This window comes from Zootoca vivipara, chromosome 4 (genome assembly GCF_963506605.1).
Source record: "Zootoca vivipara chromosome 4, rZooViv1.1, whole genome shotgun sequence".
Lineage (NCBI taxonomy): Eukaryota > Metazoa > Chordata > Lepidosauria > Squamata > Lacertidae > Zootoca > Zootoca vivipara.
Genome location: NC_083279.1, coordinates 80,530,750 through 80,558,035, shown reverse-complemented (window position 1 = coordinate 80,558,035; position 27,286 = coordinate 80,530,750). Strand labels below are relative to the sequence as shown.

Genomic DNA, 27,286 nt, shown 5'->3' with positions numbered 1-27,286 from the left:
CAGGGCTCTGCCCAATGAAGAAGGATGAAGCAGTAATGGAAATCACCTATGAATGCAGCACTTATCACCCACTATCAGATGCTGCACCCACAAGGGATTACATGAAAGCCCACCAGAAGCCAGGCTCGTCTGTTGGATGTCATATAACAGGTTTTCAGTTAATCTGCCTAGCTCCAATACAAAGCACTAACATTCATCTACTTATAGGGATACTTCGTGTAATTAATGTCCAAATAATAATTGAATTGCTCTTCAATTGCTTTACTCCTTCTCTGATACAATTTAGTTCCACTCATGGTAATTTGCAACATGATTTAGTAGAACATTTTAAGTGGGTCTGCCACATTAGCGGAGGACTGTGGCTACATTCTCAACAATCTCAACGAATACACATTTACTGCTGAGAATAGCAATTTTTAGCAGCATAAATCAAAGCCACTACAGCTAAAATTAAAATATTCCTCAGAGTTCCAGGACAGAGTGTCTTAACAAATGAAACTGATTTGCAAAAATGATACATGTTAAAATATGAGAGACACTGCACCCACCTTTGTAATTCAAGAAATCTTTACTAATTTTTTTTTTAAAGAATTCCAGGACAGCCATAAACTTACTTTTAATGGCCCTGGCAACCACCATTTAACTTCTAATTATGGTAACTTCTTAACATAGGGGTTCTACCACTCAGTTAAAGAGAATCTTGTCCAAGCTTAATCTTAGGGACAGGTAGAATATAAATTTTAATATGTAAATAATAATTCATGTACTGGTTAAAACAAATTGTCCATACTATTTTTTCTCAAGCGCTCTACTTGGGCTACCTTTGAAGGTGACCCTGAAACTACAACTAATCCAGAAGGCGGCAGCTAGACTGGTAACTGAGAGCGGCTGCTGAGACCACATAACACCAGTTCTGAAAGACCTACATTGGCTCCCAGTACGTTTCCGAGCACAATTCCAAGTGTTGGTGCTGACCTTTAAAGCCATAAACGGCCTCGGCCCAGTATACCTGAAGGAGCGTCTCCACCCCCATCGTTCAACCCGGACACTGAGGTCCAGCTCCGAGGGCCTTCTGGCGGTTCCCTCACTGCGAGAAGTGAGGCTACAGGGAACTAGGCAGAGGACCTTCTCGGTAATAAATTGTTGTTGTTGTTGTTGTTGTTGTTGTTGTTGTTGTTGTTGTTGTTGTAGTAGTAGTGGTGCCTGCCCTGTGGAACGCCCTCCCATCAGATATCAAAGAGATGACATTGAGGAAACAGCTGAAGGCAGCCCTGTTTAGGGAAGTTTTTAATGTTTGATGCTTTATTGTATTTTTAAAATTTGTTGGAAGCTGCTCAGAGCGGCTGGAGAAGCCCAGCAATATGGGCGGGGTATAAATAACAAATTATTATTATTATTAGCATAATTTCAAAATTATTTACACAAAATGAAAATGAACATTAATAGCAAGATCCTCAAACTGTATTAAAACCATAGTGTGGTGTTGTGTTGTTTGAATTAGACAGCCACTTTTGCCTTTTTATGATAAGCACAAGATGAATTCTCTGCAGGGTTCCACAGTGTTATAGACTAAAATACATTTACCGCTAGCAGCAAAAACTTTCCCGTCCAAGCTAGCTACATTGGTGTCAGTAAGCTATCATTCAATGAATTCCTGTTCAGACCTGTACAGATAACAGCATGTGGTAACTTCAAAAGTAAACTTCACAGTGTGATGATGCATTATCTGAATCTAACCTAGCTTATCTCAAGCTCAAATTTAATATTGGCATAAAAAGAGCCCACAAACATAACAGAGATTTCATTACATATGTTTATTGACAAGCAAAGTGAAGATATTTACCAGTGTTAAGAGAGCGTCAATATTTCAGAACAGAAGCAAGTTACTTTTAAATTACTTTTAAAATTACTTTTAAAAGGCCACACTCATATTTAATAAAATGAAATTAATGTTATGGCAATTATTTAGAAGTAGTATTATAATTCCACCATGATGTGGTTTAAAGAAAGAAAATAAGTTCTCTTTCTGTTAAATTTGCTAATGAGGTTCTGAACATCATGTAGCTATTAGCATAATGGAACCAATCAGTCAGTATAGCTCATCCCCGTCAACAAAATAGCCCTGAACACCATGCAATCATTAACAGAAGCAATTGAAAAGTCATCATCATAAAATGGCAGCACAAAAACAACATCACCAGTAACCAAATATAAAATGATTATACAGGGCTGTGATAATTAATCCAAGCTAAAACTCAACAAGATGGTCTTTACAGGTCTACTCTAAGCTACAGTAGTCAGTCTCCCAAAGGAGGGAAATCCAGCTGAGAAAACCCTGTGCCCAGCACCTGCCATCAAAACAGAGGACTAGGAACTCCTCTGAGCGGAGTCTCTCCTGCTTAAGTTTCTTTTGTATCTATAATCCTCTTAAAACTTCACATTAAAACTAGGACTAGGCGATATCTGATTTTCATCACTGTAATATATCACCAGCTAAACATTGTGATATAATGATATATCACAATGTCTGAAATAAGGATGGAGCTATGTAGGGGCATCTGTTGGCTTCACGGTTTTTCCTGCACCATGCTTTTTGCATAGTATGTGTGCGCATGTACACACACACATACTATGCAAAAAGCATGGTGCAGGAAAAACCAACAAATAATTTTTGACCAGGCAATATATAATGAATCATGGTGTGCGCATGTACACACACATCATGATTCACTATATATTGCCCGGTCAAAAATTACAAAGCCAGTATCACAATATGGACTTCAAACTGGTTTTGGATGATATACTGGTATATCACCCAGCCCTAGTTAAGACATGGAAGAAAACTGCCCCATGTTGTGTATAAGTTATGCTCCAGGAGGACCCTAGGAGGTATCAACTACAGTCATACCTCGGTTTAAGTATGCTTTGGTTTGATAGTTTAAGTACTCTGCGGACCCGTCTGGAACGGATTAATCCACTTTCCAATACTTTCAATGGGAAAGTTCGCTTCAGGTTAAGTACGCTTCACGTTAAGTACTCGCGGACCGTCCGGAACGGATTAATCAACTTTCCATTATTTTCAATGGGAAAGTTCGCTTCAGGTTAAGTACACTTCAGGTTAAGTACAGACTTCCGGAACCAATTGTGTACTTAAACTGAGGTACCACTGTACACTCCCCACCTGTGAAGGCATCTGCCAAGGTTACTGGTTCATTCCGTGTGGTATATAAAATATTGATATTTGTCCCATGGCCTAAGGCTTTCAGTCTCACAAAAAGGCAGTTAGTTGGTTAGCAATGATGAAAACATTTATCTGTTTATCTACAGAAATATTTTAAATCTGATATAAATTGTTGCCAATAAGAATTCTTCTACTTCATAAGACTAAAAAGGGAAAAACGGATTTAAAAAATGCTTTTCTCATATATATTTTTGTATACTGAATATGGTATAGTAATCTGTGGCTGAGGCATTGGTTGGTTCAGCCTTCATAGTGGAGAGACATGCTTTGCATCCTAATGACTCCAGATCCAGCCCTTGGTATCTCCAGGTAGCTAAGACTCCTGTTTGAATTCCTAGAAAGCCAGTGCCACTCAGTGTGGACAATACTAGATGGACCAATGATCTGATTTGACATGAGGAAGCTTTCTTGATTGGTTCAACAACCAACACATAGTTGCATAGCTTCTACACAGACTAGTACAAGAAATGTGCCTGCAATGGTATTTGAAACTGGAATCACTGTAGAGAACTGAACTAAATAGAAGGAACTGATAGAAGGGAGCTGGGTATGTTTAGCCTGGAGAAGGTTAAGGGGTGATATGATAGCCATGTTCAAATATATAAAAGGATGTCATATAGAGGAGGGAGAAATATTGTTTTCTGCTGCTCCAGAGAAGCAGACACGGAGCAATGGATTCAAACTACAAGAAAGAAGATTCTACCTAAACATTAGGAAGAACTTCCTGACAGTAAGAGCTGTTCGGCAGTGGAATTTGCTCCCAAGGAGTGTGGTGGAGTCTCCTTCTTTGGAGGTCTTCAAGCAGAGGCTTGACAGGCATACGTCAAGAATGCTTTGATGGTGTTTCCTTAATCCCTAAGGTCACATTGTAATTGGAAGAACAGTCAACAGAACCAGGTTAAAAACAACATCATATTCCAGACAATACAGTGGTACCTCTACTTACAAATAACTCTACTTATGAATGTTTCTACTTACGAATGGAGCTCCGTCCGCCATCTTGGATGCAGTTTAGGTTTTTTTCTACTTATGAATTTTTAGATAGGGTTACTTACGAATTTTTTCTCCCTATGGGATTCGACTTACAATTTTTTTCGACTTACGAATGTGTGTTCGGAACGCATTAAATTCGTAAGTAGAGGTACCACTGTATTATATGTTCCTGTGTAGATTTATTGCCATCATAGATACCATACCAAAGTCTATGATGCAAAGTTCATAATGTTAAAGGCCCTTTAACATTAATGAAACAGACTTGTCTACAAATGAATTTGCTGATAATCTAAATTGATCATAAATCAGGGTGTGATGGCTAGTACTCAACAGAGCAGAATGCAGCCCAAAGGAACAACCAGTCATTATTTTTGTCTCAGCCTAATCTTATATTCCCCAAAATGCAAGCTCAAACACATCTTGGGCTAAATTAACCACAAAGTATGATTATAACAAGCATCATTTTAAATGAATACCATCAGTGTTCTGTACTATTAATATTTAAGGGAGTGCTGATAAGAAGCCACCCCTGAGTAAAATTACTAAAAATACATAATAATTAGTAATTTCTGTAATACAGGATGTTACTTAAAATGAAGGAAGTCTTGCATTGAGTATACAATTGCATTAAAGGCGCAATTTATAATCAAATATGCAGTCCCACTGAAATCCATGCATCTGCCCCAAGGGTTTAGGATTGTAGCTTTAGATAAAAAAATATTCCAGCCTTAATTAACTTGACTAGTTATGTGGATTGACCAACTCTGGCATTTGCAACTGAGTCTTCCATGCTTTTAACATCTGCTTGTGGAAGAGATGCATGTGCCCATTCAAATACCAATCCAATGATAACTGCCCCTTGGTTTAAAGATTATGCATATCGTCGGATTTAATTTCCTTTTTCAGTTTAGCCAGGCGTGCAAGACATTCATCTCGCCAGTGTCTTCTGGCATTTAGGTGTTCAGGGTCAGCTGGGGTCTTTTCGCACATTGCCTGGTAAGAAAAGGTTAAAAAAAATACAAGTCACAAATAGGAGAACTACAAGTAGGACCTGTAACAAAATGTTGCATTGTATCCTTCCACCTAAAAGAAGTGCAAAGCAATTTCAATTTGTTGAAAGGTCCTTTCCATTCAACCAGTTTATAGCACAACAATTGGTGAATCCAGGTATCTCCCATCCATCTAGTTAGGGCTACAGTTTTGGAGATATCACATTAACGTTAGTCCTAGAGAAATACGTTTGTACAGGAATCATAATGTGTAGACTAATTATAAAGTGTTGTTTGTTTTGTTTTGTTTTTTTAAAAAAATCTGACAGTGTAATAAGCAACCATGTGCTCTTCTTACAGGGTTGCTAGGTCTGCAATGACGAGGGCCTATCTGTTTCAAAGTAGGATGCAGCCATGGTTTATCCCGTTTATTCTCATCTGGTCCTGAACAATGCCATTGTGGTTTTTTATTTTTGTTTTTTATTTAGTTTTCAGTTATATATATTTGCAGTCGTTTAAACATTTCAAAACTTGACTTCCTTCCTCCTCTTTCTGCAATTCCTTAAATTTATTTTTATCATTTCCTGCATATTTTAAATTATTCTTTTATTCATCTGCTTTAATTGTATACTCTTATGTGTTCTTGAAGCTACCAACATGAGTTTGACCAAACTGCGGGAGGCAGTGGAAGACAGGAGTGCCTGGCGTGCTATGGTCCATGGGGTCACGAAGAGTCGGACACGACTAAACGACTAAACAACAACAACATGAAACTGCAGGTTATTACAATAATCCTGCCAATGTCCTTATCTGTTTACAATTTGTTTGTCATGCCACTGTGTTTTTAAGCAACATAAAAGATTCCTGGTCCTTGGTCCTTTAGGCTTAAGTACATACTGGGCATTTGACCTCCTTTTTGTCTCCTCATAGACATTGTAAAGCAATTTGTCTGTTTAGATGTCATTTTGAGTGTATCCTTAGAGAGGTAGCTTACGTAAGGTGAAATACTTAAGCCTCTGCTTTTGTGAGGCATAAAGACAAGAATGGGCCTTGAAAGTTAAGAGACACTGGTGCCAGTAAGATAAGAAAAATGAGACAGGCTGTTCTGGGAAGATTATACATTAAAGGAACTGAATGGAGAATGTTAAATCGTCCTAGAGTGGAAAGAATGAAATGACTAGCAAGAAGAGGTTCAGCTTTGTACGTATCATGGAAGTATATTTTTTTTTGCCCAGTGTGTAAGAGTGCTCCAGATAATGGCAACCAGTTTGTTGAATTAATGAGGTGACCCAAATATTCCAAAGTTGAGCATTTCAACTTACCTCTGATGAAAATACAGTGTTGGGTCCTTTGGGTATGTATAGTGGTTCCTCCACCCCCTTTTTTTAGATGAAACTGTCATTGCCTTTGGTGACAGCCATATTGCCTTCTTATTTTGCATGTGGTTAATGTAATGATGTAGTCAACAGGTAAAAGTAGTCTGTATGAGCAATTCATTCCGTATGCTACACTGCAGAAGTGCCACCCAAAGTGGTAGCAGGCCATGAGCAATCGCTCATTGGGTCATATGCCTGCAGTTCATGCAAACTGGGCCCAGGTTGACTCTGCTGATCTCAACATCTACGGTATTAATTTATACAGTATCAGAATTCATTGCTCATTAAACTTCCAAACAAAAGCCAACTGATGTGTAAATTTTACCAAAAATGGGCAAGAACTGTCTCCTAAAAACAACTAAGATATTAAATGCAGGCTATAAGTTGGATGGATGTCATGTTACTCCAAATTGCACATGTACCTGATTGATTTTCTGTTCTGTTTTCCCTGCAAAATCCGGTATTGGCCCAAAGGTTTTCAAGACACGTATCATACCTTCACGGTATCTGTCACAATAGTTCAGCATTCCTGAAATACAATTGGAGATATCTTGTTGGTCTTTCCTAAATAGAGAATTCTACATATACAAAGAACCATAAAACCAACAGAATTTCAGACTTGAGAAGAATTTTAAACTTGAGAAGTACAAATCATGTAGAGTACCGTGTTTCTCATATTATAAGACATGTCTTATATTTATTTTTTCCTCAAAAAAACACACTATGGCTTATTTTCAAGGGATGTCTTATTTTTTTCCTCCTCCTCCTGCCGCAGCCAGCATTGCTGCTGCGCCTATCACTATGTCTTATTTTCGGGGTATGGCTTATATTCCTTGAATGCTTAAAAATCCTGCTATGGCTTATTTTATGGGTATGTCTTAAAATATGAGAAACAGGGTATACAAAAAGAAAATATTTACAAGATGTCTGAAGTAGCTGGTGGTTGTTACTTCACATAGATCTATTGAAACCATTGATCTGCTCTGATTATATTAATGGATATCACCCATTGATATTTACTCCATCTCTGGAGCGATTCAAACTTGGAAGCATTAGTTATGAAATAATCCTGTCATGAATACTACAGAAATATACAGAGATTATGATGGGGGAGCTGCCTGAAGCATAGTATCCAATACAGTTTCCTCTACTTGCTTTGCAGGTGATTTGATTTTTTTATAAGCTTAAAGTAATTCAGAAAGCTTGAAAACAAGCATATAATGTTACCACATAATGTGGAACCTCAAAAGATTAGGCACACACACAGGAGGTACTTTGTGTTAAGATAATACTGTGATAGGTAAATGAGAAAATGTCTCTAGAAGCACTGTATTGCTGGCAGATTTTTTCACTAAAAGGATCTGATAGCGTTTCTTTCTCTTTTTAAGTGCTGCTATGCCAAAATTTTAAAATGCCCAGCTCTGGTATAAGAACTCACTGGACCCAAAATCAGCATTCACCATTATCATATTAAGTCAATTAGATATCCTTATAGTACTTCTCTTGTTAAAAAATGTTAAGGGCTTCCTTTCTGTCTGTCAGCATTCAGTTCTCATGTTTCTCCCTCTCTCTGTGTTCTCACTGACTTGCTGTTGGCATTTGTTCTCTAATCACAAGGCTACTGGCACAGTGCCCTACAGTCAGTTCCCTTCCCATCTATGAAGGATTGTCATTGCAGAGCTAAGGCTCTTAAGACCCTACTCAGAAGTAAGCCCCAGTAGTGCAGGCAGGACTGCATCCATAGGCAACATCTTTGGGAGGAGCACCTAAAGGCATTCATTTCCCAAATAGTGAAGTCCATTGGGCAGCCTAGAGGTTTATGGGTTTTTTTTTTCATTCATCTATGCAGTTCTAGGAGACAAAAAAAGTAGTAATGCCTGCTTTATAAAAGGCATGTTTAGATAAATTCTGATCCTTCAAAAATAAATCATGTTCTCCTTTCCAGAACAAATGGAACAACCCAACAAGTTCCATTTGTGTAGTATCTCCAAAGGTTGAGAATAAGTTGGACCCAGAAAGCTTTCACAAGTCTAAGGGATTGGAATTATTTTCTTTTCTCAGTCAAGTCAGTGAAGGAACTCTTGTCTTTTTGTTCCTGGATCTGCAGCTGGAGATGTTTAGCACATGAAATGTACCAAATGGACTAGAACAGTCTGGCACAATTTTTGATAGATCAGACCAGACCAGACACAGCTCACCACAGGCTCAATTGTTTTTGCTTTCTACCTAGAAATGTGTGTGTGTGTGTGAGTGAGTGAGTGAGAGAGAGCACATGTGAGTAAAGCTCCTTGCACATCACAATACAGAGTTGGAAGTTTATTATTGTTTTGGTGGATCAGATATTGTGTAGGCCTTATGGTGCTTCTATGTGATGACACTCTGAATTGGAACATTAGTCACCCACAAGCTGCATGTAAAAAACCATTTTTACCAGGCCTGAATTGGGGATAAAGCTACAAGCCAAAGCAGTAATCCTTTATCTAAATCCGATGCTCCTCTTTAATGAAGTACCACATGCTGCCAATTCTTATCATTCATCATGGTGATGTTTGGAACAGCTCTTACAAATGGCCTGGAACATCCTGATGCTGAAGATTACGGTGTAAAGAAGAACAGGATTTAGGTCTTGGATCTGACCTGTTAAACTGATATTCACGAGAATATTCATGAAACATTTGCCTTGGAAACTCCCATGTTTAAATCTTAGTGGAACAAATGGCATACCTTCCGCATTCAGATGCATGGTTTCCAGAGGTCCAATAAAAGCGTACCGCATTCCCAAGCCATCGGACATTACAAGGTCCAGATCATCAGTAGATATTACTCCGTCCTGCATGGTGAGAACATTATGAATGTTGAAGATCTTCACAAATTCTACTTATTTGCTTAATCTCTAATCCCAGAGATGGAGAATATATTGAAAACAGAAGTTGTTTTTTTAAAGTAATCAAATCTGTTACTATTCTTAAATGAACCATATATATTATATACATGTATGTGGGCTGAGCTGGAGAAGTAAAGGTCATGTATTGGGATAGAAGAACAAGGTTATGGAAGGCTTTGAAAGTAAGGGCAAGGAATGGGGGAAAAGTCAGTTTGTGGATTTAAGGGTAGGCAACTCATGATTGGGACGCAGGTGGCACTGTGGTCTTAACCATTGAGCCTAGGGCTTGCTGATCGGAAGGTCGGCGTTTCGAATCCCTGTGATGGGGTGAGCTCCCATTGCTTGGTCCCAGCTCCTGCCAACCTAGCAGTTCAAAAGCACATCAAAGTGCAAGTACCTTCCAGAGGGAAGGTAAACGCCATTTCCGTGTGCTGCTCCGGTTTCGCCAGAAGCTGCTTAGTCATGCTGGCCACATGACCCGGAAAAACTGTCTGCGGACAGATATTGGCTCCCTTGGCCAGTTAAGTGAGATGAGTGCCACAACCCCAGAGTCATTTGTGACTGGTCTTAACTGTCAGGGGTCCTTTACCTTTTTAACCCATGATCAGTCTAATGAGAAAGTTTGATGATTTGGGTGGAAGAGTACCAGAGACTAAGGTGAGACAATGGAAAACCACAGGACAAAACTCCTCTAGTTTAGGTGAGAGATAACCAGGACATGGAGCAGTTTTTTGCTAAGAGGATGAAAAGGAAGAGCCATATTTTTACAATGTTGTGAAGCAACATGACTTGGGCATAGGCTGAACATAGGGAACCAAGGAAATGAGTAAAAAATGAATTCAAGGCTATATGCCTGTTCAACAGGCTTAATGTTAACACTATTAAAGGATAAGCAAAGTGTACAGAGAAAGAGGAAGGCTTGGGATGGAAGAAGTTCAGACTTAGATACAGTAAACAGTTTAATTTAAACTTGACACGGTATCAAAGCATCTGCGCAGAAATATATGAGTAAAGCAGCAGGAGATGTGGGATTAGAGGGAGAGGGAGAGATAGAGCTGTCATCTGCACATAGGTGGTACCAAAAGCCATGGGATTTAATTAGGAAACATGGGGTCCATATGTACCAACGCAGAGAGGAAAACTGAGGAAAAACTGGAGATGATTTTAAAAATACATTCTTATCTTCTATTTATTTGTTTGATTGTTTGTTTTTAGAACAGTGGGACATTGGCATGTTCGAAGAAGCGGGAGAGGGGCTGATTATGTGGAAGAGAGGAAGGATAACAACAGGAGAGATTCTAACAAGAAAGCAAGGGAGGATGGGATCACAGGGGACATATGAAGGGGCAAGAAGAAACTAGGGTAGTTAACTTATCAACTGAGATCTTGGGGGGGGGAGAGAGGAAAGGCAGAAAGTTTTTAAAATGTTTATTATGTTTTTATGTATGTTGGAAGTTACCCAGATGGCTGAGGGAACCCAGTCAATTGGGCAGGGTACAAATATTTTATGATGATGGTGATGATGATGACATAGACAGTAGGGAGGGGGAAGAGACCAGAGTGAACAGCTTTGGATATCAAACTGTATACTTTTGATTATTAGAATATTTGACTTTTTAGAATAAATGAGTATTTAAATTTGATGCTAGCAGCTACAACCAAAAAGAACAATTCTTTTCAAAAGACTTAGCAGCATAAACCATTATTAAGCTGCTCTGTACATTGTATGTAAGTAATGACTTTCCAGTTTATGCAAGGCACATTAGTGCAATCCTGCAGGGTGGGAACAGGGCAGAGATTATGAGTAGAAGAGAGCAGAATTTCAGAAGAAATGTTAAGCATTCTTGTCGCACTTTCACTTCTTATGAACAATTATGGTTTCCATACAGTACAACTTTTGTTTTTGCTTTAGAACAGGCATCCCCAAACTGTGGACCTCCAGATGTTTTGGCCTACAACTCCCATGATCCCTAGCTAACAGGACCAGTGGTCAGGGGTGATGGGAATTGTAGTCCAAAACATCTGGAGGGCCGAAGTTTGGGGGATGCCTGCTTTAGAAGCATTTCATCCAGTGTCTCTTAAAATAGAATTCTCCCAGGTATGCATCTTCATGTTGGAACAAGATGATTGAATACAGACAATGCAGGTGCCACACAACTGCTATGAGAAGCTGCTTGCATCATGTAGGCAATTTCATGGCTTCAACATGCCAACGCTTTCAGGAAACTCCCAAATCTCCTATGTAGCATCCGTCATGAACTGCTGTTCAAAACTCAGTTACATCTACAGGGTACATTTCCAAGAAATAGCAGCGCACCCTAAAAACAGGTTAGGACAAGTGCATCCTCTTGTCTGTTCCACAAGTTACTGAAAATTTCTATAAGGCTATCCCTAACATATTTACAAAGCTGGGGTTTCCCCCCATTTTTTAATAAAGCTTAGATTAGAATATATATTCTTAGCTAAGAAAGTCACATTCCATCGTGGCATACTGAACAGTTTCTGTAGCCTAACTAAGAAAATTACAGAAAGGCAGACCTCATTTCCAGAGGGCTACGGATACACAGCTCTGTCCCTGTTTAGTTGGCAATGCAGAACTGTAACACTCACAGCAGAAACCACAATCCTGCATCACCAGTTGAACTGGCACATAATTGCACGTTCAGTGAATTGTACTGTTTGGAGCCATTATGTGATTCTGAAGAAACAGGGCTCTGGTGGACATTTTTCTAGAAGTTATATAAAAAAGATACACAGCAATATACAGTAGGTCCCTGCAGAAATACCGCCCAGAAAAAAAATGATGCCAATGGCCAATCTGACACACCGCCATACATATATACTTTCCAGATCATTCCATTAAAATGCATCTTAAATAGCAAAAGCAGTGTTGAAAGAAGTCCTTAACAGGAGTTTGGTGAATTCCATTCATTGGCAATTTTCTCAGTTTCTTTGTAGCTTGCAGATATCAGGAACTCTACAGTTCCTCTACAGTTTTTTATCATTGAGAAAATACAATTTTCCTCCTCCTAGTTAGCATATCTACTGCTATGCTACATAGAATGGGGTTTTGTAAGAGTGAAGAACATCTATTATATAGTGTTCAAGACTTGATGTGAGTAACTAAAGTTCTTAACATTTTCATCAAATAAATAGAAATGTATTCCTCGCTCTGCTAGGCTTGCAGTAGCTAGCCACCTTCTTAAAGGAGTTACAAACAGCAACATGTCTATCTTCCCACGACAGGGCAATCTTCCATATGGAGATATGGAGATTTTCACATTCTGAAACATTCCTGTAGTATAGGGGGATTTAAAAAATAATAATCTGAAAGCACAAAACCTTTTTCCCCTTCTCCAGGATACTTACTATATAAGTTGTCAGAGACTTGAGCAGACCAATTTAATCTATTTCTCTGTCCTCCATTTCCTTTTATTTCCTCCTTTGACTGACACACAAAAACAATGGATGTCTCAACTATAGATTCAGCTGTTAGACCCACACTTGACTTAATGTTTCCTTAGACTCTACTCCTCATCCCTAACACCCACCCACACCCACGGTTCAGATGCCATAATATTTTTGTAAGCTCTCAGGCTCTTGCCTGGATGTTGTTTTTCAAATTAACATAATTGTGTACTTCTGTGTACCTAGGGAATCCACAAAGTATATACAAGTCACTCCTTTATTTCTGGGTAAAATAAAATAATGACAAAACATGATGTCAATATATTAAATTTTGCTGCACGGTGTTATTATGCTTCAAAATGTCTCCCCCCTACAACAGAATAAGGCCTTTATTTAAAAAGTGCTTAGAAATCTGTAAATAGCTGGCATGTCTATAGCTAGAAGGCCATCGAAAAGTTCAAATTTCGCATTCCCTTAGTAAATCAGATCAGATGTTGAATTGACACACAAATAATTTTGCCCCTGCTGCCAAAATAGTGTCTTTTAAAGACTACCCGTTGTTCTTTGTGCTTTTAGGAGTTCTTTACAGTCTTACAACATACAATTACAAATCCTGTGACTAATTCCCTTAGGAAGCAATCCTGCTCACATTTAAGCTGGGTAAGCAGCAGTGAAGAAAGTAGCTGCTGTCCTAATGGTGCCTTCCAAAGGTCTCTCTGGGGGCAACAAAATAAAGGAAGAAAAATAAGCTACTCAGTTTCACACATTACAAAAGCACCAGTGAACCAGGAAGCATGAGCAACTTCTGCTTCTCCTTTCGCCATTGCTGCTGCAATGCGGCAAGTGGGAGTTATGGGTCTCCTCCCCTGCAAGATCACTGGGGTCACAGGTCATGCTGTGGTGACGAGTTGCACGTCCCACATTACAGCAAAAGCAGACTTGGCTTGATTTTTCTTTGAAGTGTCAAAAGCATCTCCCACCTTATAGCACAATCTGTTTTCAAAATGAGTTTAAAAACTCAAACAGAAGCTGAACCTGTAAAAGCAATTGCTTTATGGGCTTCTTTGGTTTCCTTCCCTAGAACTAATACAGTGGTACCACGCAAGATGAAATTAATTCGTTCCACGTGTCATTTCGTGTTGCAATAATTTCGTCTTGCGAAGCGCGGTTTCCCACAGGAATGCATTGAAATTTAATTCATGCGTTCCTATAGGGGGGGGGGAAGCACAAAAAAAAGGCGCCGACTCACCCGCCATGGCCAGAAGTTTTTCAGGGGGAAGCAGGAGGTGGGCCAGGGAGAGGCTCCCTCCTTCCTTCCCCAGCAGCCAGACCCTTGCGCCCAACCAGACAGACAGCCCGTTCACGCGCAGGCAGGCAGGCTTAAGGTGAGTGAGGGGGGGATCTGGGATGGTGGCGGCGGAAGTGTGAGGCGGACGGGCTCTGGGCAATGGCGACTGCGGAAGCGCGAGGCGGGCGGGTTCTCGGTCTGACTTTCTCCTCCTCGCAGCGCCCTGCTTTGTCTTGCGAAGTTTTCTTTGCACAGCCATAAAAACTTTGTCTTGCGCGTGCAAAAAAATGTGCAAAACATTTTCATTTTGCGATTTTTCTGTGCTGCGAGGCGTTTGTCTAGCGAGGTACCACTGTATGGTAAAACTCCATGAATGGATTATGCTGTCAGTGTGTTGTATTCATATTATGTTAAGTGGGAATGAAATAATGATTGCGCAATGGAGATTAGATGCAACATATTTTAATAATCCTGAATTGGTTAATAGTATTAGTAAAGAGTTAAAATATATTTCCCAAAGGAAACAGAGGTCTCTTAGCCTACTATATAGGATTCAGATAAGGCATATATAAGAGGTATAATTGTATTTTAAAAAGGTGTCAGAAATAAAGAAAATGAATATTTCACAAGAAACCCAACTAAAAACTAAGATGAGCACTTAATAATAACTGTACAAAGGAAACAAATGTGCAAGGAGGTGAACAATTGAAGGGCAAAGGGCAACAGTTTGAATCAATGCAAGTTCAGAAGTGGGGGAGATCTTTAATGTTTCTTAGACAAAAACATTTTGAATTTGGTAACAAGCCATCTAAAATGTTAGCAAAGTTATTAAGACAGTCTCTGGCAGAGTAAGCGGATGAGACCATTAGTGGGTCCAACAGTCAAGAAGGCAGTTTCTGCACATGTGGTGGAAGGAAGTGAGGGGCAGATGGGGCTCATCAACCTGGGAAGGCTGCCCATCTAGGAGAAGGAAAACTCTGCTCCTACACCTCTGTTTCCTTCTGGCTATATAAAAAAATTCTTTCAGTAGCACCTTAAAGACCAACTAAGTTTTTATTTTGGTATGAGCTTTCGTGTGCATGCACACTTCTTCAGATATGCACACTTCTTCTTCTTTGGTATCTGAAGAAGTGTGCATGCACACGAAAGCTCATACCAAAATAAAAACTTAGTTGGTCTTTAAGGTGCTACTGAAAGAATTTTTTTATTTTGCTTCGACTCAGACCAACACGGCTACCTACCTGTAACTAGAACTTCTGGCTATACTCATCCATGAGAAAGGCTTCAGGAGGAAACACCGAGGAAAAATCCTGGGGGACATCTTCAGGATAAGAAAAGGCTAAGGAGTAAACCCTGCACAAATTTGGAGTGGAGCCCCTAAGATGGTTGGATGGCGCCTTGTACGTCTCCTTCTGGCAACTCCTGCAGCCAAGCTGGTGCCAAATGTATTGCTTTGCTTTCCTTTGGACCACATCAGTGAGGCTGGGGGTGGGAGTCTTGTCCTCTGGTGCTGTCCAGGACTTCCATACCCAGTTCCCAGGCTTGCGCCCCAGGGAAGTCACTTCAGTGCTGCAAATGCAGCAGTTTGACTTCATCCTCAGAGGCACACTCTTGAAAACACATACCATAGGCAGTTTAGCCCCAAGACCCCATGTGAAGCAACTCACATACAAGAATGAGGGTCATCCATATGTTGTTGGGCTCCTCCAACTCCCATCTTCCCTGACCACTGGCGATGATAAGAGTTGGAGTCCAACACCATTGTCAGGGCCAAACCTGAGCTATGATATCAAGAGAAAGATATAGGAAACCATGCATAACAATGCTTCCTTGCCATCACACACTGCTTACAGTTACACACAAAGGAAAAACAATAATGGCCTCCACCATTGAAACTCAAGACAAAGAGAGGAGACTGAGAAATTGCCTTTTTGCGCAAGGAGGTCATAACTAGTATCAGAGAATATGCAACTACGGGAAATGCAACAAGCAATGTCACTACAAGTCATAATGAGCTACACTCCAAAAAAGCAGCAGCAGGAGAAATTTGTCTTTTATTCCCTTGTATCAAATGATTATCAAAAGTTGAGAGATGCGATTCTTGAAAGCTGAGCCTACTGCTGCTTAAAGGATTACTTTCATAGTTGTTTCATTGAGCACAAATGTTATAAAGTATACCCAAAGCCTTCTGAAAGCAACAGGAAACGAAGGGAAACAACATGAAAATCAGTATTTCTTTCGCTGACCTTTTCACCTTGTTCTTCTGGGCTTGAATGAAAATGACATTGTTTTGGAGTGTTCCTCATATTACTGTGCAACTTAGCTTGCGTCTCTCTTTCTTTTAGCATTGACTAAGTTATCAGTTAATGTTATTGCACAGGGGTCATTAAGAAAATAATTAAAATATTTTGGAATATTAAATAATTTAAAATAATAATAAGTTTCTGATCCTATTTATCAAAAGTAAGCTCCACTGAGCTCAACGAGACTGATCTCTAGATTAGGTAGTACAATGTAGTTACTGGAAGCACATTCAAGTCAGTTAAAGAATAAAAATCATACATACACCAACAAGTCTCCATGCTTCACTAATGATTGCATACTGGAGTCGGTTCAGAGCGAAACCATCGATCTCTTTTGTCAACCGAACCGGAGATTGCCCAATCTTCTTCATCAGAGCATAGGTTTTCTCGACTGTAGAAGGTTCAGTTTCTGGGTGGGGAACCAATTCAACCAGAGGAACATAATATGGTGGGTTTACCTTTACACAAAACATATTTAGAAAGAAAAGAAACATATTTATGAACATACTATTATGGCCAGTTAATATAATTTGTGACCCTTGCATTTCAGGGGGTGGACAAGATAACCCTTGAGGTTCCCTTCCAATTCTACGAAAACCAGTATTATTGACAAGCCCTTCGATAGTAGTATTAGATGATAATACGGGCACACCCACCCACTTACGAGCATTCTACTCACGGGCGGAAGCATATATGCATGGCACTGGAAAATAATTAAATCATTCAATTCAAACCTGGAAATGGCGAGGGAGAGCTGGAGAGTCCTTGTGGCTTGCAAGGGAGACCCTTCCCAGAGCCCGAAGAGGCACCAGTGAGGGTGGAAGAAGCCCTGAAGAGACTGGAGGTGCAGAGGGCCTTTGTTTATGCTGCTCAGCCTCCCCGCCTAGCGCAACAGCCACTTTCCTGCACATGCGCCGGTCTCCTGGCAGCCCCAGGGCTTCAATTCTAGTTGTGGATATTTTTGGATATGGTATTTTTTGGGTATGGATTGACGAGAGAGCAGCAGAGGGGCAGTTTAAAGGGTGTTTAGAGGATGCTACCCACTTTACATGATTTCACTTATGTGTGTGCGGGCCTGGAACGTAATCCTTGCGCAAGTGGGGAGTCACCTGTAACATATAAGTGTGGATGGCACTTGACAGAGTACAAGAGGACAGGCACCTTCCCTGACAAGCTTACAGTCATACCTCAGGTTGCGTCCACTGCAGGTTGCGTTTTTCCAGGTTGCAAACGCGGCGTACCCGGAAGTGTTGCGCGTGCAAGTGCAGAAGCATTATGCGTAGTTCGTGCATGTGCAGAAGCGTTCTGCGCGCTTTCACGCATGCGTGAAACCGCCACTCGGGTTGCAGACTTTTCGGGGTGCGAATGGCACCCCGGAACAGATTGGGTCCACAACCCGAGGTACCACTGTACAACCTAAAATTTAACACATGCAAAATAGTTTGGGCGGGGGAGACGGAGGGGTTTAACAGGAGAGTAGTATGTGGTTGGTTCAGTTGCACATGTCTGGGTTAGTTATGGTCCAGCTTAAAGTGGGACAGGGGAACTAAGGGTTTGTCCCACAAGTTTCAGGGAATTGTGGAGTCTGAGTATTGAATTCACAGAGGGAAGACCAAGTTGTTTCCTGTCTTTCCCAAACCCAGTTTGGCTGCATGTCTTGACAACGGACCCTGACAAAAATGAACCAAGGTCTTTTAAACTTGGAAAGGCACTGACTGAACCTGGGAGCATCCAAATGCAAAGTAGGTGTTCTGCTACTAAGCCTACCAACCCCATGAAGAATATGATCTGCCTCCATAACCAGAAGTAGCAATGCTTCTGAATATCAGTTCCTGGAAACCACAGAAGAGGGAGGAGAGTGCTCTTGTGCTCTGGTTCTGCTTGTGGGTTTCCCACAAACATCTGGTTGAATCATAGAAGGGACACCAAGGATCATCTAGTGCTGCATTGCAGGAATCTCAGCTAGACCATACATTACTGGATGCTGGACTAGATGATCCAGCAGACTCTTCTTATGTTCTTAAAGCTTCTGATGGCCATCAAAGGCAGAAGAGGACCACTGAGCTCTTGCCGTGCTTGTGGGTTTCCCTCTGGCATCTACCTGGCCACTTCAAGCAGCATAATGCTGAGCTAGATAGGACTTTGTTCTGATCCGGACTGGCTTTTCTAATGTAAATGTTAATTGTGATATACTGGTATATCACCATGTTTAGCTGGTGATAGATCATGATGTTGAAAACCAGATATTGCCCAGCTCTACTGATTACTGTATTTATACCTCTCTTCCCAGGGTGGCTTGCAAAACTGTACCATCATAGATTTAATACAACATATCAAAGTGGCATTCTTTTGAAAAACTTGCATATGAATGAGTAAGAACTGTACTTACGACATACAAGCCGAACACCACAAATTTAGGCTTCAACACAATAAATTACTGGAGTATCTTGGTGTACTTACAGGATGTGCCACTATACACTGCTTAACGTGCTTTAGCCCGGTGAACAACTTTGTAGGCATAAGACAAGAGGTTGAGCTGCCTAGTATTACATCATTACTGACAATAAGGTCTAACTGGCCAAAAATCTTCTTTTTCAGTTCTAGGTTCTCAGGCGTACACTCCTAGAACACAAAAAAATGTTGAAATCATTTAATAAAAACACCCATTACATTCATTTCACAAACTCTTTAGAAATAAACTAAGAAGTCGTTTTGAAAAGTGGCAAACAAACATCTGCTTACTTCTTTATAAATCGAAACAACTTACAACTTTCCACTGTCAAGCTAACACTTATGGATCTTTAGGATGAACATTTTCAGATGCTGTTGCTTAAGGAAAAGTGACTGCACCAGATAAAAGAGCTAGTAAAATCACAATATTTTTACAAAGTGGTATCCTTTTATTAGCTTTGTAAAAACAAGTCTTTGATAACTTGCCTATCAGCAAAACAGGTTTTTCATCTCATGCAAGTACTATCTAGGTTGAAAATAATAGCCATGTCTGTGCATTTAAATGCCCCAATGATGATGTAATATTTATTTAATACGAATAAGTAGAAAGTAGTTAATCTCTTATAATTTGTAACATTTTATTTTATCTTGTTCAGTGTTCCTGACTATATAATGTAAAAACCAATGTGCAAACTTCCGTCTGGAGTAAAACACATTTCCCATGAGGCCAATAATTCCTCAAAGTTTACAATGCCAATTTTATAAAGTATACCAGTTAACTGAGTAATCACTGCACTTGTGGCAGATGTTATATGCTCCAAATTTTGGGGCTTGGGGAAGAAGTTTGCACAGGATGGAATTTTACTGACCTTTTACAGTCAACAACCACTGCAGTTCTGAGTGATAGAACAGGGCCATTTTCGAACATCAGAACCAACTATAATGCATCCCTTTATTGGTGCAAAACAAGGCTTTGCTCGTAATTCCTGGATCGGTTCAGTCTGCAAGGTGGGTTACCTTTAAATATTTTCCTTTAGCAAAGTCACAAGGCTAGAACTCTGTAGATACTTGTTCAAACTAATAAAAGAGCAGCAGTGAATAGTTTTATTGTGAGATTCTCCACCTGAAACCCAAACCTTTCTTTCAGATCAGATGATAGTCACAGAGGTGAAGCTCAACACTCTTGGAAACTCAAACCTACAATGATTATGCAAGGCTTCTGAATAGACCATTTGCTGAGGGCTTCTTTGATAGTGGCACAATTGTATTCAATTTGTTGGACTGGTGCAATAAAAGTTTCTGTCCTTGTCAAGCATGGATTTGTTTTCTTAGCTAGGGAGACTGACTCCCTGAAGAATAGAAGGAAAATTTAGCTCTAAACCAGCTATTAATCCAGGGCTTCATCGCTTGTGACCCACTACAGAGCTTCTCAAACTATTCAGATCACCCTGAGAAAAAGATCAAACATGAAATGGATAGGCCTAGTACTGAAAAGCCAGCTCACCTCAGTACAAGTCCACCTGAGTGAATTTTAAAAGGACATTGTATATTCCTGTGCCCATTTCTGTTTTGCTGAGGATCACACAGCTCATATGCACCAAAACAGTAGAGCCTTATTTGAAAACTTTAACACTTGGGAAAAAAGGCTACTGCTGTAACCTGAATTTCAACTTAATTGACCCTTGTAAAAGCCCGATTAGGACATGCCAATTTGTTGGCTTTAACAACAATTCACTGTTGAGACTTCCCCCTTAGGTGTTTTTTAAAAATGCATGCCCCAGGTTTACAATGTAAATGCAGATAATTCAGGGTAAAACACATGCCAGCGCCATAGGCGCACACTGTCCCGGAAAGTACCAGAACAGCATCATGCGACAATTCCCAGTTAACTCAATGAACACTTGAACTGTTGTGAATTACTCTGATATTCCGTGCCCAACACCAAGAAAAAGTCAACTTGTTCCAGTCCTCAAGTATGTTTTGTACTGTACCTAAATGGAGCAATTTTACATTATGTAATTTTGAAGTACATGAGCTACACATGAGCTGAATCTATTTATTTAGTATCTTCTTAAATGGGAGAAAAGGCTGAGATTCGGGAGAAGGAACTCACCAGTTCAAAATCAGAGGTAGCTACTCACATTTATATAAGGGGTGAAACTAGGCTTTATTTAACCCAGGCATCCCCAAACTTTGGCCCTCCAGATGTTTTGGACTACAATTCCCATCATCCCTGACCACTGATCCTCTTAGCTAGGGATCATGGGAGTTGTAGGCCAAAACATCTGGAGGGCCGCAGTTTGGGGATGCCTGATTTAACCCATGTCAAAGACCTAGTTTGACACCCCTATGTGCATTTCCGCGTGCACACACACACACACAGTGTCTGGGAACCTCAATGGCATCCCTCTGGAGGTTTCACCCTGGCAAAAAAAAAAAAAAAGCAGCTACCCCCCCCCAAGCTAGGACACTGTATACTATAAGGTATGTCTATGGTATGAATTAGGACGTGGGTGGCGCTGTGGGTTAAACCACAGAGCCTAGGGCTTGCCGATCATGTAGGTCGGTGGTTCGAATCCCCGTGATGGGGTGAGTTGCTCGGTCCCAGCTCCTGCCAACCTAGCAGTTCGAAAGCATGTCAAAGTGCAAGAAAATACAGCGGGAAGGTAAACGGCATTTCTGTGTACTGCTCTGGTTCACCAGAAGCGGCTTTGTCATGCTGGCCACATGACCTGGAAGCTGTACGCTGGCTCCCTCGGCCAATAACGTGAGATGAGCGCCGCAACCCCAGAGTCGGTCATGACTGGACTGAATGGGCAGGGGTCCCTTTACCTTTATGGTATGAATTGGCCCCATTCTCAAGACAGAAAGACTTGTAAATGTGGCCAGCTTCTACAATCCCAACAATCCCTTCCTAGCAAGAAGCATTCCCCCTCTCTGAATACTCAGCCCTAGGAGGGTAAAGGCTAGAAATATCTAATACTGAAGAGCCTATGTTTGTAATACTAAGACTCTTAGGTTGAAGTCATGCCCTGGATTTTCAGAAAGTTCTGCGAGGGAGCAATTACAGAGCCACCTTTTGGTACTTCAAAGACCCAATTTGCAATGAGTAACACCCCATCTGCACTATACATGTAAAAGCAGGTATCATATAACTTTAAACAGTTATGCCTTCCCCCAAAGAATCCTGGGAAGTCTAGTTTGTGAAGGGTGCTGAGAGTTGTTAGGAGACCGCTAGTCCTCTCAGAGAGCTACAATTTCCAGTTGCCAGGAGAGAGGGATTGATTGCTAAGTGAAAGGACTAGTGGTCTCCTAACAACTCTCAGCACCTTAACAAACTAGACTTCCCAGGATTCTTTGGGGGAAGCCATAACTGTTTAAAGTGATATGATACCACTTTACATGTATCATGCAGATGGGGCTGTTGTTGTTGTTGTTTAGTCGTTTAGTCGTGTCCGACTCTTCGTGACCCCATGGACCATAGCACGCCAGGCACTCCTGTCTTGCACTGCCTCCCGCAGTTTGGTCAAACTCATGTTCGTAGCTTCGAGAACACTGTCCAACCATCTCGTCCTCTGTCGTCCCCTTCTCCTAGTGCCCTCCATCTTTCCCAACATCAGGGTCTTTTCCAAGGATTCTTCTCTTCTCATGAGGTGGCCAAAGTATTGGAGCCTCAGCTTCACGATCTGTCCTTCCAGGGAGCACTCAGGGCTGATTTCCTTAAGAATGGATAGGTTTGATCTTCTAGCAGTCCATGGGACTCTCAAGAGTCTCCTCCAGCACCATAATTCAAAAGCATCAATTCTTCGACGATCAGCCTTCTTTATGGTCCAGCTCTCACTTCCATACATCACTACTGGGAAAACCATAGCTTTAACTATACGGACCTTTGTCGGCAAAGTGATGTCTCTGCTTTTTAAGATGCTGTCTAGGTTTGTCATTGCTTTTCTCCCAAGAAGCAGGCGTCTTTTAATTTCGTGACTGCTGTCACCATCTGCAGTGATCAAGGAGCCCAAGAAAGTAAAATCTCTCACTGCCTCCATTTCTTCCCCTTCTATTTGCCAGGAGGTGATGGGACCAGTGGCCATGATCTTGGTTTTTTTGATGTTGAGCTTCAGACCATATTTTGCGCTCTCCTCTTTCACCCTCATTAAAAGGTTCTTTAATTCCTCCTCGCTTTCTGCCATCAAGGTTGTGTCATCTGCATATCTGAGGTTGTTGATATTTCTTCCGGCAATCTTAATTCCGGCTTGGGATTCATCTAGTCCAGCCTTTCGCATGATGAATTCTGCATATAAATTAAATAAGCAGGGAGACAATATACAACCTTGTCGTACTCCTTTCCCAATTTTGAACCAATCAGTTGTTCCATATCCAGTTCTAACTGTAGCTTCTTGTCCCACATAGAGATTTCTCAGGAGACAGATGAGGTGATCAGGCACTCCCATTTCTTTAAGAACTTGCCATAGTTTGCTGTGGTCGACACAGTCGAAGGCTTTTGCATAGTCAATGAAGCAGAAGTAGACGTTTTTCTGGAACTCTCTAGCTTTCTCCATAATCCAGCGCATGTTTGCTATTTGGTCTCTGGTTCCTCTGCCCTTTCGAAATCCAGCTTGCACTTCTGGGAGTTCTCGGTCCACATACTGCCTAAGCCTGCCTTGTAGAATTTTAAGCATAACCTTGCTAGCGTGTGAAATGAGCGCAATTGTGCGGTAGTTGGAGCATTCTTTGGCACTGCCCTTCTTTGGAATTGGGATGTAGACTGATCTTCTCCAATCCTCTGGCCATTGCTGAGTTTTCCAAACTTGCTGGCATATTGGGTGTAGCACCTTAACAGCATCATCTTTTAAAATTTTAAATAGTTCAGCTGGAATATCATCACTTCCACTGGCCTTGTTATTAGCAGTGCTTTCTAAGGCCCATTTGACTTCACTCTCCAAGATGTCTGGCTCAAGGTCAGCAACCACACTACCTGGGGTGTACGAGACCTCCATATCTTTCTGGTATAATTCCTCTGTGTATTCCTGCCACCTCTTCTTGATGTCTTCTGCTTCTGTTAGGTCCTTACCACTTTTGTCCTTGATTATGGTAATCTTTGTACGAAATGTTCCTTTCATATCTCCAATTTTCTTGAACAGATCTCTGGTTTTCCCCATTCTATTGTTTTCCTCTATTTCTTTGCATTGCTCATTTAAGAAGACCCTCTTGTCTCTCCTTGCTGTTTTTTGGAAATCTGCATTCAGTTTCCTGTATCTTTCCCTATCTCCCTTGCATTTTGCTTGCCTCCTCTCCTCCGCTATTTGTAAGGCCTCGTTGGATAGCCATTTTGCTTTCTTGCATTTCCTTTTCCTTGGGATGGTTTTCGTTGCTGCCTCCTGTATAATGTTACGAGCCTCCATCCATAGTTCTTCAGGCACTCTGTCCACCAAATCTAAATCCTTAAACCTGTTCCTCACTTCCACTGTGTATTCATAAGGGATTTGATTCAGATTGTATCTTACTGGCCCAGTGCTTTTTCCTACTTTCTTCAGTTTAAGCTGGAATTTTGCTATAAGAAGCTGATGATCTGAGTTACAGTCAGCTCCAGGTCTTGTTTTTGCTGACTGTATAGAGCTTCTCCATCTTTGGCTGCAGAGAATATAATCAATCTGATTTCGATGCTGCCCATTTGGTGATATCCATGTGTAGAGTCGTCTCTTGTGTTGTTGGAAGAGAGTGTTTGTGATGACCAGCTTGTTCTCTTGACAGAACTCTATTAGCCTTTGCCCTGCTTCATTTTGAACTCCAAGGCCAAACTTGCCAGTTGTTCCTTTTATCTCTTGATTCCCTACTTTAGCATTCCAATCCCCTGTAATGAGAAGAACATCCTTCTTTGGTGTCATTTCTAGAAGTTGTTGTAGGTCTTCATAGAATTGGTCAATTTCACTTTCTTCAGCACCGGTAGTTGGTGCATAAACTTGGATTACTGTGATGTTAAAAGGTCTGCCTTGGATTCGTATCGAGATCATTCTGTCATTTTTGAGATTGCATCCCATTACAGCTTTTGCCACTCTTTTGTTGACTATGAGGGCCACTCCATTTCTGCTACAGGATTCTTGCCCACAGTAGTAGATATGATAGTCACCCGAACTGAATTCGCCCATTCCCTTCCATTTTAGTTCACTGATGCCCAGGATGTCGATATTTATTCTTGTCATCTCATTTTTGACCACATCCAGCTTACCTCCACTCATGGTTCTTACATTCCAGGTTCCTATGCAATATTTTTCTTTACAGCATCGGACTTTCCTTTCGCTTCCAGGCATATCCGCAACTGAGCATCCTTTCGGCTTTGGCCCAGTCGCTTCATCAGCTCTGAATCTACTTGTACTTGTCCTCCGCTCTTCCTCAGTAGCATGTTGGACGCCTTCCGACCTGAGGGGCTCATCTTCCAGCGTCATAACTTTTATATGCCTGTTGTCTTTGTCCATGGAGTTTTCTTGGCAGGGATACTGGAGTGGCTTGCCAGTTCCTTCTCCAGGTGGATCACGTTTAGTCAAAACTCTCCACTATGACCTGTCCATCTTGGGTGGCCCTGCATGGCATAGCTCATAGCTTCTCCGAGTTATTCGAGCCCCTTCGCCACGACAAGGCATTGATCCATGAAGGGGCAGATGGGGCTAGCAAGCAGTAAGAATTAAGTGGGAATGCCTGCAGCCAACAGGACAATATCTATTTGGTATGTTGACACTGAACTGCTTTACATCCCAACATTAAGATTTGTGTGTTATGCTACGGTAGGTATTTTGTTTGTAAAAACGTCATTCAGAAACATACCACACTCGCAGAGCGAATGACAATTATATATTTGGCATAGCAGGCAGGTGCTGACCTGTGCTCAGATCCATTTCAGGGCATTTTTGTTTGTACTGCACATGAGCAGCTATGAAGAGTAATATAAGGAAAATGTTAGAAGTAGGTAGTTGCACTCAGAGCAGATAGCAGATGGATTGCATACCGTAAGGGTTCTTTAGAACCCCTGAAGCTTATTTATTTATGAAGTATTTTCATACTGCCATCTTGTAAGATATTAGGGCAGCCTGTACAACATAAAATGCCGTTAAAAAAGTAATAATAATCATTAAAACGTTTTAAACAGCTGCATAGGCCTACCGGCCTAAAAAGTGTCTTCCAAGAGATGCCTGAAAGTCAAAAGCAAATATTCCTGCCAAATCCCCGCTGAAAGAGTGTTCTTCACAGTGCAAGTATGAAAGCAAAAAGAATTGGAGCTGCCTGGAGGGACTAACCGTTTATTAAGAAATGATGAAACAAAGCTTGCATAAGCAAATTTCAGTTTGCTCAGCATCAGAGTGCACCATTTCTGCAGTACGGCAGGCAAGTGCTGGCAAGTACAGATGTACTAATTCTCTGATTTAACTAGTGTTAAGGAGAACATGAAGTGCAGGAGTTCTCCTTCAAACAATTCATCTTATGAGAAGTAACAAGGGAAGGCCCTAGAGTAGGGGTGAGGCGCAGGGTTCGAATGTGGCCTTCTAGGCCTTCCTGCCCGGCCCTTGGGACTCTCCCTGGGTTATACCTCCTCCCCAGCTCTACTCCACACTCTCTGTGTATTTTGTATGGTTGGAATGTGTCCCTGAACTAAAATAACATCAGCTTTCCTGGATGGAAAGATAACTTATCTTATATTCTCATTCTCATATTCTATACATGAGAAGGTAGCCATATGACTGAAAAAGCCCACCCCCCATGACAGCCTCCCTCATCCCATGGGAACACTTGCAGTTATAAGTTAAGACAGTGTGTATACCATGCTCCTATCAGTGTGAACAGGACAGACAAGAAACGAGAACCACAATGACCGTGCCCCACATTAAATGGGGGGGCGACTTTTGTGTGGTCGCGCGCAGCCCCCTGGATCCCAGAGTGGCTACCTGGTAGTTCATACTGGCTGCATCCTCCCCAGGCTGGATACCTAGGGTCTCTGCCTACCCCAGCCAATCGTCCAATCCCACCTGGGGAGGTGTTGCCAGGGGGTCAGCCAGGTAAGGGGAGGGACCATACAGCCCACACAACAGAAGTGAATCTTACCTGGGAATCGGCAGTCGGCTCCAGAGCTTCTCCCACCCTCCACACCCTCATTTAAGTCTTCTTTTGCAGGTTAACCTCTTCTCCACAGGTACACGGGCACTGCTACGTCAGGGCCGCTGTTGAACGGCCGGAAAGGAATTTTCCTGTATTGGTAGGTTTCGCCTTTCCCGTTGCAATATGTCACAACTTTGGCAGTTTCAGGCCTTGGGCGGAATCCTAGTCTATCTTCCTAAAAGGGGGGGGGCGTGGAGCTGTGTCCCATGCC

The 27,286-nt window shown here is 41.3% G+C and overlaps 1 protein-coding gene across 1 annotated transcript in view; it reads right to left on the bottom strand.

Annotated features, from left to right (window-relative positions):
* Positions 1 to 1,795: 1,795 nt before the first annotated feature.
* CRYL1 (crystallin lambda 1) overlaps positions 1,796 to 27,286 on the bottom strand; it is a 46,838-nt gene continuing 21,347 nt past the window's right edge. The window contains exons 4-8 of the mRNA XM_035115458.2: positions 18,943 to 19,104; positions 16,746 to 16,940; positions 9,324 to 9,429; positions 7,022 to 7,128; positions 1,796 to 5,227 (exon numbers count right to left, since the gene is read on the bottom strand). Of these exons, the coding sequence (XP_034971349.1) occupies positions 5,099 to 5,227; positions 7,022 to 7,128; positions 9,324 to 9,429; positions 16,746 to 16,940; positions 18,943 to 19,104 (699 nt within the window). The 3' untranslated portion in view covers positions 1,796 to 5,098. The remainder of the gene's footprint in view (positions 5,228 to 7,021; positions 7,129 to 9,323; positions 9,430 to 16,745; positions 16,941 to 18,942; positions 19,105 to 27,286) is intronic.